Raw genomic sequence first — 15,208 nt, 5'->3', positions numbered from 1 at the left:
TCTGCCTTGGTTATCTCCACTTTAAAATAATTGCTCTCCTAAATAGAAGACCAATGTTTATAAGTCTGGTATTGTGCAGATCAACCCCCTTTTCACTGAAAGCCCCAGGCTTTGTGTTACCCAGCTAACAGGAATCCCGACTCATTTTTCCAGTACTCTGAAAGGCACTGGGGAAATCATGCAAATCAACATAGTGATGTGAAAAAATGTAAACATATGAAAGCACCAAATGTTTGAGCGTGGTCATGAACACAGTGTAACACACTGTGGGTGCAAACGCATGTTTAGAACAAACTTTCCCTCCTCCTGCTGCTAGATATAATAAGAACATGTAAGAACTGGCCACTTAGTCTGACTACAGTCCATGTCCAAGAGCTCTTATTGTCTTATGGCCTCCAGCACTGACGCTGCAACTGGTCTTATCAGTGGTTTGTCGGGTGGTCTGATCCACTACAATCGTTGTGGTCCTTCAGCCTCCAGGTGCAAACTACATAAGGGGGCAGAGGATCTAGTTTGAGTAATGCAACTGGACCTGTGTTGTAGGAAAACAGATTGTCCCCCTCAAAAACCAACCTGAAGCAAAACCTTGCAACAAACATTCTGCCTTCCTTGCCCCACTAATCCCCAGTAAGGGACTAAATGAAGGCTGAATAATATGGCAAAATGAAAATAAAGTTTAACATTTATACTGTTAAACATTTATTTGGAAGTATCACAAAAAATAGCAAAATTGAATCATCTTACCAAGTTTTGCAAATATTTTTGTACGCTTGTTCATTTGTTGAATACATTTTTAATTTGTGAATTTTGACCTCACACAACTGATCAGCTCTTCCACTGCCTATATACAGGAGAGATAAGCATGCATTTTCTTCTTTTTTTGACATTTTAAGAGTTCATTCAACATTTGTATGATATCTTGATAGAAACAGGGATACAGACAAACTACTATAAGTAGAAACAATGGAGAGAGAGAAAGAAATAAAGGTAAAAGCTGCAGTAACTGCAAATAATGCAAAATTGCAGAGATTGGTAGAATGTAACAAAGGGGGAAGAGCTATCATTTTGAAAAATATAGAACAATCAGGTCTTTGAAGTATAATGGAGCTTGAAAACTATGGGTTTTATTTCCAAGAAATAGGATTTGGTGTTCTATTCTGGATTTATTCCATGTGAAATAGGAGAAATATGATCTTTCTTATTGATTTTTTTTAACAGTCCTTTTTCTGCATCATATTTAAATAAGCTGGAGATTTTTGACTGCATTTTGATGACTTCTGGATCCTAAAGAATAACAATATTTGAGCTTTGAAGAAATGTATAGACTCTTTTCTCAGCATCACTCTTGGACAGGTTGATTCTCATTTTCTGTAGGATTTTGTAGGTGAATGAAGTAAATCCTTAAAAACTGTAACTTATTGGATATAAAAGAAATGTCCTGGTCAAAAATACAGCCAGGCTTTTTTCCTTTTATTATTGTATAACAATTGAATGCTATCCATATTATGTGACTGTCTAAAAGATCATGACTTCTGTGTCGTCTGACTTAATAGTAAGAAATTTTAAAATCGTTTGGATATTTAAATCTTCAAGACATGCCTGTTATGTAACTGATTGTATTTATTTTTTATTTGCAGATTAATATAGCAGAGTGCAATTTCCAATACAGTGGAACAGCACAAATAACACTGTACCATGAATAAGATTGGTACAGTTGATTTGTACTGACATATTTCATTGTGATTTTATGGAATATAATCAAATACAACAGACACAGAGATGGAAAGGGATGTGAGAAAGTGGGGATACGATTAAAAAGAAGAGATAAAAAGTTAGAGAGAAGATGGAGAGAGGAGTAGTTCTTAGAAGCCTACTTCTGTACATGCATGACCCTAGAAACAGAACAAATAACAGCAAAAAGAAAACAAAAGAAAAGCAAAATAAACATCAAAATAGCTTCGAAAACATCAGGTATCCTTTAGATATACAGTAAGAACATGTGTTTTAAAAGCAAATCCTATTGCAATTACATAAGCTGCATGTAGCTGCAGCTTAGTATTTAGTGTTGGTGTGTAATTGTGAACATCTGAAATCAAACTCCTGGTGTTTACTGTATGCATAAAGATGGATGTGTGTTAAGGATTTACAAAGCTTATTCAGAAGGACAATAGGGTTAATATTAGGTGTGGGCAGCCCCTGACTAAAACACAGCCCAAGCTTCATCAGTTCAGACATGACTCAAAGTTGTTGTTTTTTTATTCTCAAAAATAATAAGTCTTTTTGAACAGCAGTAATAAAGGCATTCTTGAGAATAGGCATGTGTCATAGTATTACATTTGTTCTACGTGATGTCAACCACAAATGCAGAAAATTCAGACCTCTAGCTACAACAGTTGCAGAGCTTGGGGCTGGGGCTTGTAACTTTTGGTGTCACCAGCGTCTCCAAATCTCTCCAAATGTGCCAAATTGTGCCTAGTTGTGCCAAATGCTTTTACTCAACTATTTGGCACAGAGAATAACACTGAAGCATGTTGATGGCCACAAAATATTTCTGAAGCAAGTATTTTTTCCAGAATCAGTGTATATAACGAAATTTATATATTTTACTACTACAATAACATAAAATCTATACAAAATAGTGAAGCTGCTGCTTTTTAAGCTAAAATACGCTCCAGTACCTTTTCTGGGCTGTATTTTGGTTTATTGGCTTTATTGATCTCACATTGGAGAAATTTACCTCTGCATTTAACTCATCCTTTTGGGGAGCAGTGGGCTGTCATCGTGGGGCACCTGGGTAACAGCAGTGGGTTAAGGGTCTTGCTCAGAGACCCAGAGTGGCAGTCTGTGGGGCTCAAAACTCAGAACCTTAGGATTCCAAGCTCTATGCCTTAATTACTAGGCCGCTACTCCCCACCTAAAAATTTATCTCTTCATTCAACCCATCCCGTTGGGGAGCAGTGGGCTGTCATTGTGTGGCACCTGAGGAGCAGTGTGTTTTTAAGGATTTGGCAGCAGGAGCCCAGAGTGGAGATTGAAATGGGTACTTGCAAACTTCTCAGAGCACAAGTGCACTCCTCCAATGCTCTAGGCCGATACTCCCCTCAAACGTTGGTAGAACTGGTTAAATAAATTTTTTTTTTCCTTATTTATTGTTCTATTTAAAGCGTACAAAATCCCTACTATAGTGCAATGATGCAATCCTGCTGGGATCCAAGTTGCTCCACAACGAAAAAGCTCTCAATGTAACAGGGTGTCTGGGAAATGCATAGTTTCTTCATCCACAGTAGTGGAACAGAGGGGTTAGCCTTTAAGTTTATATGGAAAGCCATTGCAGTTTTGTCGCAGTCTTTCTGGTTTTTAAATGATTGAACAATTATGGCTTGCAAATCGTAGTTTGAAATTATCCGCAACTCTATCCTTGTCCTGTGTGCTAAGTTCCCCGATCTTTATTTTGATTTTGCCTACTGCTGTGTTTCACAAACCTCTCATGTCTTTGCAGAACATAAATGTACAATATAAAAACTGCTAATCTTCACTGGGCACATTAGACCTGTACTCATTCCATCACAAGGTAACAAAAAAAGATATACGAGACAAATCAGAATCAAGTTTATTGCCAAGTATGTTTGCATTTACAAAGAATTTGACTTGGTGTTTATGGTGCAGACAAAATAGCTACACATACAGAATATATAGCTATATACAATATAAAACATACAATATACTATATGCAATATATGGTACACAGCTGCCCTGCGATGGACTGGCAACCTGTCCAGGGTGTACCCCGCCTCTCTCCTGTAGATAGCTGGAGATAGGCACCAGCACCCGACCCCACTCGAGATAAAGTGTGTCAGATAATGGATGGATGATAGATGGTACACAGCTATATACCATATACACAGTAGACTGTGCGTTAATGTAACGCAGAAGGTCTGAAGATGCTGCGTTGGTATAGCTTATAGGTCCTGAACGGGGGACGGAGAGAGGCACTATCAAGTGTCATAGGGGCCTCAGGGTCTTGTTGATAAGGCTGGTAGTGGGTGGAGGAAACTGTACTTGTGGTGTGAGGTTTTGGATCTGATGGACCAAAGCGCACGACCAGAGGAAGTGTCTGAAATAGTTTGTGGCTTGGGTGAGTCCTGGAGGCGTACAGATCCTGGAGAGATGGAAGATTGCAGCCAATTACCTTCTCTGCAGACCGGATGACATGCTGCCCTTGTCCTTGGTGGTGGCACTAGCACACCAGATGAATTATGGAGGAGGTGAGGATGGACTCAATGATAGAGGAGTAAAAGTGCACCATCATTGTCCTTGGCTGATTTAACTTTTTCAGCTGCCGCAGGAAGTACATCCTCTGCTGGGCCTTCTTGGTTGATGATCAGGTCCCAATTTAGGTCCTGTGAGATGATAGTTCCCAGGAAGCCATGTCAATGACTCCACAGTGTAAATTGTGGAGTCACAAAGGGTAATGAGGATAGCTGGGACTGAGTTCTTCCACAACTATCTCCACTATTTTTAGAGCCCTAAGCTCCAGGTTGTTCTACCTGCACCAGGTTGCCACATGGTCAGCTTCCCACCTGTAGGCAGACTTGTCACAATCAGAGAGTCCGATGAGAGTGGCGTTTTCCACAAACTTCTGGAATCTACCTGCAGCTGGAGTCAAGCACACTCAGTTGAGTTTCTCGTGAAGCAGAGCTGGGACTATTGTATTGAAGGCAGAGCTGAAATCCACAAACAGGATCCTGGTGTGGGTACCTCGTGTATGGAAGGAGGTGGTTGGAGGGGAGGAGGGGTGGGTTTTTAAGGTGGGTATTGTAAGAGATGGGGAAGGTGTCATGGGTGTGGTTGCAGGACTGTCACTGCCATGCCAAGTTAATCTAACAATCATGAGGTTTCAAAAGAACCGTTGCATGCATAAGGAGAACACATACTGCAGAAGGCAAAGTCAAACCTGGGACCTTTTTGCTGCACAACTTTAGGCCTAACCTCTATTGTCCCTTGCAGCTTTTTCACAGTACATGTGCATTTATCCAGCTCCAAATGAACAAAGATAGCCATTGATGAATAATAAAGGGACTCCCAAAGGCCATTGGTTGCTGTGGATTTTATCATTTGTTGATTTATATGCAACACATTCTGGACCTGATCTAGATAAAATTAACTTAACTAATGAAAAGGCTTCCACTATTACAAATATGATTATCTGATATTTATGGTTGTCAGATGTTTTCTCTTTTTCTTTAAGTTCTCAGTTCTTGTATATTTAACCACATGTAGTTAAAAAGATGACGGTTGGACTAAAATCTTGACTGTAAATGTATACCCACTTTAAAAGGGAGCTGTTGTCACAGTGACAAAAAAAATAGTTATTTGTATAAGATTCTTGATCCATTTTTTTACCAACTCACCTCCAAGGTTTTGCTCATTTGTGGCTTCCTGTCCTCACTCTCTTCTAACCACTTGATGTATTTGCAACACATTAAATTAGCTCTTGTTACTTTAGGGAGGTTTGAGAACTTTTTTTCCCTCTTGTTTATTGAACTGTTCTCTTCCTCTGCTTTTATTCAAGTTGTATTTAGTAACAGAATGTGCATGAAGCTAAAGCTGATGCAATACACAATGAAGACTGACTGCTTATATTTGTATGTGTTCTATTCTTTGTAAAACAAATCTTAGTTCCTTTTCTACCTCATTTTTTAAAAACCTTTTAATGTCCTCAACTAATTTCTATAAAATGGGCAACTATAAAATTATATGATTTCTACCAATAATATTTAGAGCATTGTGAGTCATTTTCTTCTTGGTGTGGAGTTTAGGACTTGTAGTGAATTTGTTATGACTTTTCTGCAAAACAGATTAACATGAATGTAGACTTTGCTATACTTAAAGAATTTAATACATTTTTTTGTGCTGAGACAAGGGTGTATGTAAACAGTAAAATTAGATGTATATTGAGATGCAGTTGCTGATGAAGATTCACAGTCATCTAGGTCAGGCTCGGACTGGTAATCTGCGATACCGGGCACATGCCTGGTGGCCCGGGCCTAATTTCAGCATGCGAGGGCCGGCCCTCGTTAAATCAAACCGGCCCACTTACTCTCCGGCCGAAGCACCTACCTGTGACAGTAAATAACTCAAGGAGCTCAAGAATCAATACATGTTGTTAACTACCTAAATGATGCATGCAGTATATATAGTCCTTCCTTGTCATGCACGTCCTTGTGACGGTTAGCATGTGGTGTAATATTATATTTCTTCAAACTGTAAAATCCTATTTATTCAAACTGTTAAATCCTTGAAACAAACTAAATTATAATAAAACTAAAGTGCTTTCTTCAAACCAAACTACGATTTTCCTCTTATATTTGGCAAATTTATGTTTGAATATTTTGCAAGAGTATGTTGCATCTAAAGACTAACGTTTCCCATCTTACGTGCATTGTTGCCAGGTTGGGATGTTTCCCAAAAAAATTAGGATGGCCGTCTATGGGTAAGAATTGTTTTTCTTTTGATTAATGGCCTAAGAGATCAATATACTTTGGTTCAAATTGGGCAATTCAATAAAGTTTTTGGGCTGGAAAACGTGAGTCAGTAACATCTGGCAACCCTGCTGATGTGGTGCGTGGTGACGTTACGCAGTAGCAGTCACTGTCGTGTCCATGTTAATACCCATAGCCAGTAAAACCACATTTAGAAGTCTTGGTGAATGATGTCGTGTGATGCTTAAAGATAGATTGGTTAATCCAGACACACGTGCATGATTGTGCTTCTAATTTTCCTTTTTTCGGGAGTCAGGTTCATAAGTGGGCCGGTGTAGATTGAAACATGCCAGGGCCGAAAATCGATCCCAGTCCAAGCCTGATCCAGGTAATAGTCATTTCAGAAAAATGTAAAAAAAAAAAAAAAAAAAAAACAATCCACTGGACTTTGTTTCCAAGTTTGAAGGAGTTTCGCTACCCATCCAGGAAGCTTTTTCAATACAAAATATCAGAAATAGCATTGAGTTTGAGACTTTAGAGAGTGGATCAAAATCAAAGCCTTGTTTTGTCTTGGAAGACATAATCTGAACTGGACGAACGGGTCCGCCCCTTTGGAATGGGGGTCGTTCTGTCTCTTTGTTAGCCTGTAATACCTGATACCTGTCTATGTCTCTGAAAGGGGTGTTGTTAAAGGGAATTTTTGGCCCGGTTGAATAGCCAAGGTGGTCTGTTCCCCTGTAAGGGGGTGGGGAGTTGAGATGATAGTGGTAAGGAATCAACTCAATAATTTTGTTACTTAAACAGTATTGTGTTAACATTTACTTCAGTCACATGCCATATAGAACATTGTTGTTCTAAAGAATATCAATATGAGCAATTAAGTTTTTTTTTTTGTTGTTTTTTAGGTAATTTCAAGCTCTCCCTTCTTTCCTGTTTCTCAAATTTTCAGTATCGTCTTTTACATCATTGCCACGATTTATTTATCTTTCAAGCTGCATCTCATTATGTCCTGCTTTACAGCGCGTGACCGACTGATTGACAGGAGCATGAGAAAAAGACCATTTAGTAGACCATAGCAAATCTTATTACTTGTCCTCTGCAACCTCTAATATTGATTGTGTTGATGCAGTTTCATGTCTTCCATCTGCTCTAACTTCCTGGCGATAGACTGCACCCTTCATAACAGAACAGCTTAAGCTGTTTTGTTTTAAATAAATACGGTTGCTGTATGTATTTTTTATTTTGCATACATTTGTCTGAAATAAAGATTTGTCAAGAATTTTATTCAACCTCAATTCCACTGATCCATTTCATCTGTATCAAACAGAACCTTTTATCTCAAAAAGAGTATGATTTTTAAAAGCATCTTTTGCATCCTTTTCATTTAATAATGGAACAGCTGACAGAAGTAAACATTGGCCAATAGGGTTGATTCCCATTAGTGTTGCACCGATACCGATACCAGTATCGGATGGGGCCCCGATACTGCCCTAAAATGGTGGTATCGGTATCGGCGAGTACCGACAAATAGAGCACCGATACCATTTTGAGAGCCATAAGTTTATTCAACTATTGTCACCCATTCCAGGTAGGCAATAAAAAGTTCTACTGGATTCACTTTGTATTAGATTTTTTCCTGCTTCACAAAGGTAGGCAGCAGTTTGACAAAGCCATGATGGCAATAATTTTACATTATTATGGTATCGGTATCGGCCTATACTGCACAGCCAGGTATCGGGTATCGTATCGGGGCCAAAAAAATGGCATCGGCGCAACACTAATTCCCATAATGAACACCTTAAAGAACAAGGACACAAGGTATTTAAATACCTATGACAATATAAGCAAGGTAAAAGTATTTAATTATAATGCTCCTCCATTGTGTAAGAACAGCTGCAACCATGGTTCCCATTATCATAAACGTATTGTTTGAAAAGCTGCCACATATAAAAGCGTAGTGTTGGAACATACAGATGTATAGGGTAGTATGAACACAGTTGCCTAAGCCTGTAATTGGAGAGTGCAAGTTTAACAGATAAAGCCTGTTCTCTTCAAGTACCCATTTGCTTACTGAAGAGCCCACAACACAAATGAAACACGATGTCAGAAGATGGAGTTGAGGAGAAACTTGGACATTAACAGCGAATTGTAGAGGATTGACTGAAAACGTCTGATGCTAGTCCGGAGAGAACATAGCTAGTTAAGTCAACCGAGGATTGTTAACCTGTTTTCCACGAGAGAAAAAGAGCATAACAAATCCAAAGATGCATGCGCTACAACCACCACCCAATCTGCAGCTGACAGGTAATGTGGCGTAAAACTGGAGGAAGTTTAAACAACACTTTTAATTGAATGTATCAGTGGCGACGATAAACCTGCAAAAGTGAAAGCATCAGTGTTCCTACATGTAGTGAGCAAAGAAGCGCTAGAAGTGTATAACACCTTTCAGTTTGGCGCTGACGGTGACAAAATCAATTTGGACAAAATAATAGAGAAGTTTGATGATTACTGTATTCCAAAAATAAACGTCATTTTTGAAAGGCACAGATTCTTTACATGGGTTCAGAAAACGGGATAGACCATTGATCAGTATGTAACTGAACTGAGGAACAGAAGCAAGACATGTGAATTTGGAGGATTCACAGACGAGTTGATAAAAGACAGGCTTGTTTGTGGAATTCCAGATAACAGTGTACGAGAAAGGCTACTGAAAGAGGAAAAATTTTATTTAGAGAGAGCACTGACACACTGCAAAGCATACAGAATGTAAGCAAAAGCACTGGTCGGTGCTAGTTGCAACGTCAATGCAGTGAGGAGAGAGGAACGAGGAGAAGTCAGGAAGAAAAGCGGCGCTCCCGATGTCAACAGTGAAACAAAACCAGCGCACAGAGACGTGCAAAGAAAGGCATGCAGTCGATGTGGCACACAGTATCCTCCCAAGAAATGGCCCGCATATGGTAAAATGTGTAATAATTGCAACAACAAAAAAAACAGTATGCAAGGCAGTGCAACAGTCAGGCACTACAGAGCATACTGCATACAGTGAATGAGAATGACTCTGAGGAATTCTATGTGGATTTTGTAACAGAAGAAAACACGGACAAATAAGATTGGATGATGCACTTAAAAGTGAATGACACAAACATTGTGAAGCAAATGTGATTTCAGAGACTGGGTTTAACAAAATCAGACCAAGATGAAAATTACATGCAACAAAAGTAAAAGTGAGTGGAAAATCCGAAGCACCAATATCTGTTGAAGGAAAATGCAAGGTCAAAGTGACACACAAAGGAAAATGCAGATACACAGTATGATGAGCTGATGGAAGATTACAAGGATCTGTTTCAGGGTTTAGGCTGCCTTCCTGCAGAGCACACAATCCAAGTTGACAAGACAGTGCCACCAGTCATCAATCTATGCAGAAAAGTGCCATTTTCTCTTCAAAAGCCCATGAAAGATGAATTGGATATAATGGAAAGGCTGGGAGTGATTGAGAGATTTGACGGACCAACTGACTGGGTGAGTTCTCTGGTCATTGTGGATAAAAAGAAAGGTAAGCCTAGAGTGTGTATGGAACCAAGAAATTTGAACAGAGCTATAAAGTGTGGAAATTTTAAATTACCAACAAGAGAAATAATAATGTCACAATTCGCTAATAGAAAATACTTTAGCAAGTTAGATGCGTCTTATGGATTTTGGCAACTCAAATTGGACAGTACATGCTCAAAATTTTGCACATTTAACAGTCCTTTTGGCAGATACCAATTTTGAGATTACCATTTGGCATAGCCTCAGTGCCTGATGTGCATCATAAGACAATTCATATGATCTATGAGCACTTGTAAGGTGTAGACACCTCCAGGGATGACATAATTGTATGGGGAAGTACAAAAGTTGAGCATGACCAGAGGCTGAAAAGTGTTCTAGAAGCGACAAGAAAAGCAAACCAGAACTTGAACAAAGAGAAATGCCAGCTAGGCATGAAAGAAATGACATTTGTTGGAGATAAACTGAGCAGTGAGGGAGTTAGACCTGATCCGAGATAAGTGACATCAATAGAAAATATGCCAAGGCCACAATGCAAGAAAAATGTGAAGAGATCTAATGGAATGGTAAACTACATGGGAAAGTTTATACCTAATATCTCTGAAAGCATGGCACCGTTGAGACAACTAACCGAAAACAAAACAGAATTGACGTGGATACATGAACATGGAAAAGCATGGAAAGACCTGGAGACACAGCTTACGCTTGAAACGGTACTGAGATTCTATGATCCAGCTAAGCCCATCAAGATCTTATCCGATGCATCACAAAGTGGACTAGGAGCTGTTCTTCTACAGCTGTACGATGAATGGCAACCCACTGCATATGCATCACGCTCAATGACAGATGCAGAGACGCGTTATGCACAAATTGAGAACTGTTAGGCATAACTTATGCATGCGGGAGATTTCACCAGTTCATGTCAGGACAGGAAATAAGTGTTGAAAAAAATGGTTTAAAAAAAAAAAAAACACTCAATGACTGTCCACAGAGAATCCAGAGAATGATGATTCGTTACTCATTGACAGTGACTTATACTCCAGGCAAGCTGATGTACACAGCCGACACCTTGTCAAGAGCAGTTGACCCAAAGAAACTGGTGAGCAGTAACATAAATGATGATGTGAATGCTTATCTGGACATGCTCACAAGTGCCTTACCTGTTTCTGATGTCAAGATGGAACTGATAAAGACAGAGACAAACAAAGATCAAACATTGAAAAGATTACGTGAAATCATTAAAGATGGATGGCCCAACACAAAGCAAGATTGTTCACACGATATCACAGAATACTGGAATTGCAGAGCAGAGTTGTCCATAGTCTATGACATCATCTACAAGGGCAGCAAGATTGTCATTCCAAAGAGTCTATGACCTGACATGCTCAAGAAGATTCATGCAGGGCATCTTGGAATTGAACAGTGTAGTAAAAGAGCTTGCAATGTGATGTACTAGTCACGGATAAATCAAGACATCGCAAATGAAGTGATATGAAACAAGTGAGATATCATTCAAGCAATCCAGCTGAACCAATCAAAGGTGCTGACCTGTTTGAATGTGCTGGAAGAGACTACTTTGTCTTCACGGATTATTATTCATTGTATTCAGAGGCAGTAATAACAGCCATTAAATCCAACTTTGCAAGACACTTGGTGCCAAATGAGGTCTTCACAGAAAAAGAAGTCAAAAATATGCCTCTTAAAATGATACAAACTAGACATCAAGCCTGCATCTATGATCACAACACCTGCTGGAGCTGCGGTCACAAAATTTTTTGAAATGCTGACATTTTTAACCGTTTTTAAGGGCTGCCGAGTGCAGGACAACGGCGGAAAATAATGGACGGAGGAGGAGATGTGCGAGACGGAGAAAGCAAGGCTGCAAAGGATGAGAGAAGTCCCCATAGACCGCTGCTAACATCAATCCTGCTCTCCAAGGTCTCCAAACGGGGTAGATAATCTCCGATTCAAACTCTTTTTGGAGGAGGAGATATGTGGCTCCTGCACCATCATTCTGACGGTGTCTTGGCTGTGTCCAGCAGTACCGGGTGGTGCTATTGGCCTTGGGGGCCTGATGCTGTGCCATGCCAATAGAGACAAAGAGCTCTGCGTGGATGGAGGCTTCTCTGAGACTGTTCCCAGGCAATCTTTGGCATCTAGAGGAGAAACACGGCCCTCTGCAGGTGAAAATTAGGAGAGCACTCTAGATGCTTCCCTGTCAAATGCTGAAAGATCCTCAGCCGGCTCCTCCCGGCCCCCTCCGGCATCGTCGTCATCGTCCTCTTCCTCCCCTTAGCCAGGAGAAGCAAGTGCTTCAGGAGCTGGAGGCAGTAGTGGCTCAACAACAACTGCTGCTCACCTTATCAATGATGCACTTTAGAAAATGAAATTGTCTAGAGAGCTGTTCTAAACAAAATTAATTTTTGTTCTACACTTGTGTGTACAAAATAACCAAATAAATCTAAGTGCTTTAAATAAAAGCCTAGTAGGTAGTATGAACACAGTTGTGTACACCTGTAATATGAGTGTACAAGTTTTATAGAAAAAGCCCGTTCTCTTCAAATACCTGTGTGTTTATTGAAGAGCCCAGAAAAATGAAATATATCCATCAGAAATACATTTTAAAACTGGATCAAAATGGAACAAAACTAAATAAGGATGTACAAAATTATGCTAAAAACTGTTTGCTGATTTAAAATTTTCACTTTTCTTTTTTTAATTTTAAATGTAATATAGATATGTCAAAATTAAAGCAGAAAAATCTTTTTAATGGTTTACCAGCATTTTTCATAAAAATGTCTAGTAGAGTTTTGTGCACTTTTGATACAAAGATGGTTATGGATAGATAAAGATCCTCATCTGACAGAATTCCCATTTCTGTCCTACATCATGATTACTTGGTCTCCTGCTGTTTGTGAAGCATACATATTGAAAACATTTTTCACAGCAGTGGTCGATCCTTTTTCGATCTATAATGCTGCAATCTGTAATTAGATGGCTTTTCTTCCCTCCAACCACTTTCCAGCAGTCAGTGTGCATTTGTTGGACCTAAAGCTGAAATATATCATGATGTTTTTGTTATTCAAAACCAACCTCTTTGCTCTCACCCCTACCTTCATTGAGTTTATTTTTTTGACAAATTGTCTGCGTTATATTCGCCACTAAATAAAAATGCAGAAATATTTTACATTACAAAGACTTATTGCTATATTTTACATACGTGATATAAGGCTGTGATTTGTTGTCTGAAAATGGATCCAACGAAACAGCTTTAGTCTCGCTCTGTAAGTGTTTTGTCCTCTCTTTGTGTTCTGCATACAGGTGCTTATTGGGTAAAGTAATACTATTTTACAAAATAGTCTTTTTTCTACATAGTGATGAGTTATTAATAACATATATCTAAGTTCATATTGTTTTAAAACACAATAGGTTTTGCTTTGTTTTTTTATTTTTTTGTTTTTATATAATGTCTGATTATATGTGCTCTTTTCTGCAGGCTCACAGGTACAACCTCACCATCACCAGTGATATCAAATAAAAATTGGCTTCGGATACACTTCACTTCAGACAGCAACCATAGAAGAAAAGGGTTCAGTGCTCAGTATCAAGGTATGTTTTTGCTTTGTTGTCTTTCTATAGTTGGGAAATTGTATAAATGTAACATTAATATAAGCACAGATTACAGAGGATCATTTACCATTTAGGCTGGGCTGACCACTACTCTGGTAAACAGCAATGACCGATGTCATGATTTCACTCCTACTGTACTTACATGAAAGGAAACACCCTCTTAGAATTCATCGAGCCCTTCCAAAGACCTGCATGCACAGCTAACATTTAATATCATATTTTCCATACCAGAAGGCAATATAATTCTAAAGACAGAATTCACAGTTTATTCACCGGCCATCTTACATCTAACCGAGGTCAAAGTAAACATTTTCTATATCAATCTCTAACAAAAGAATTCACTTCAGATCTAAAAAAAGAGATGATTGCAGTTAGGTTATAAGGCAATATGAATATGATGTCTTCACTTTATCTTATATTCTGAATTACCATTGTGTTCACTCACATCTTCTAACACAGCTGAGAATAGCTGTTGTTTTCAGTGTGATGATTTTCAGCCTTCTTTTTAGTTTTCAGTTTCTTTTTCATCTTCGTCTAAGTTTTTATAGTCTTCATAAGGGCTTTTGAACCTCTCTTATTCTGACCTGCTACCCAGGGTCTGTTTGCCTTGCGACACATCACAAGCCCCATCAAGGCACTCAAACTCCTCCTCTATGTTAAGGTGATGGTCCAAGGAGGAAGCTATTTTTAATTTATTGTTGCTGTTTTTTTTTCTAAAAACATGCCTAGATTTTAGAATTTAATACAAAATATTTTCAGAAATAGTATTAGAAATATTCTCTTGTGACATTACATGAGTATATTTTTAAAAAGTGTTTTAAATATTTATTAAAATTAGTTTCAATTACTATTTAAAGAATCCAAAAGTAGAATTAGATCTGATGAGCTTTTGGTTTGGAAAAACACAGTATACAAAATATCTGAAATAAAAAAAGACTAAATAAACACACAGTCTTATTTTTACTCGACTATACAAGAAGCTATAAGTAAGCACTGGACCTCAAGCCATCTACAATAATATTTTATTTTTCAACAACAAATATGTAACTTTTTTATTAACAAAATGCCTTTTTGTTTTTTTACTGTAATTATTATTTTTTTTTTTACTTTTCATTTGAGTACATATATTGACAATGCTTTTGTTATTCATTTTTTTAGGTCTTGCTTTTCTGGCTTTATTTTCTATGATTTTTTTGGATAGTCATTTTTGACAGTTTTCGAGTTTTTTTTACTTTTTTTTTTTACACATTTTTATTTTTTTATTACATCTGCTAAATATTCTCCTTGATTTACTGATGATGCTGTTTCTCTTCTGTTATAGTTAATTAGCCCTCCCTGCAACAGTCATAACCACTATAAGATTAAGTTAATCTAATTGTTTGCTTTGTCCTATAGTTTATTATGCTTGCTTTTAATCATCATTAAAACCTCCTTTAGATAATATTTTCCCTGAGTTACTGTCTCCAATTTGATCCTGCAAACAGGGCAGGAAGCAGAGTCAGCGTTTAACACACCTCTCTTCATCTTCTCTGCTGTTACCTCCATTATCC

The 15,208-nt window shown here is 38.3% G+C and overlaps 1 protein-coding gene across 1 annotated transcript in view; it reads left to right on the top strand.

Moving 5' to 3' along the window:
• Positions 1-15,208, top strand: part of LOC119797587 (CUB and sushi domain-containing protein 1-like) — a 404,138-nt gene that overhangs the window by 119,306 nt on the left and 269,624 nt on the right. The window contains exon 4 of the mRNA XM_038306729.1: positions 13,525-13,637. Coding sequence (XP_038162657.1) covers positions 13,525-13,637 — 113 coding nt within the window. The remainder of the gene's footprint in view (positions 1-13,524; positions 13,638-15,208) is intronic.

This window comes from Cyprinodon tularosa, unplaced genomic scaffold (genome assembly GCF_016077235.1).
Source record: "Cyprinodon tularosa strain WSP-4 unplaced genomic scaffold, ASM1607723v1 ctg59, whole genome shotgun sequence".
NCBI classification, from domain to species: Eukaryota; Metazoa; Chordata; class Actinopteri; order Cyprinodontiformes; family Cyprinodontidae; genus Cyprinodon; species Cyprinodon tularosa.
Note: the sequence above shows the minus strand (reverse complement) of the source record. Positions and strands in the feature narration are given on the sequence as shown.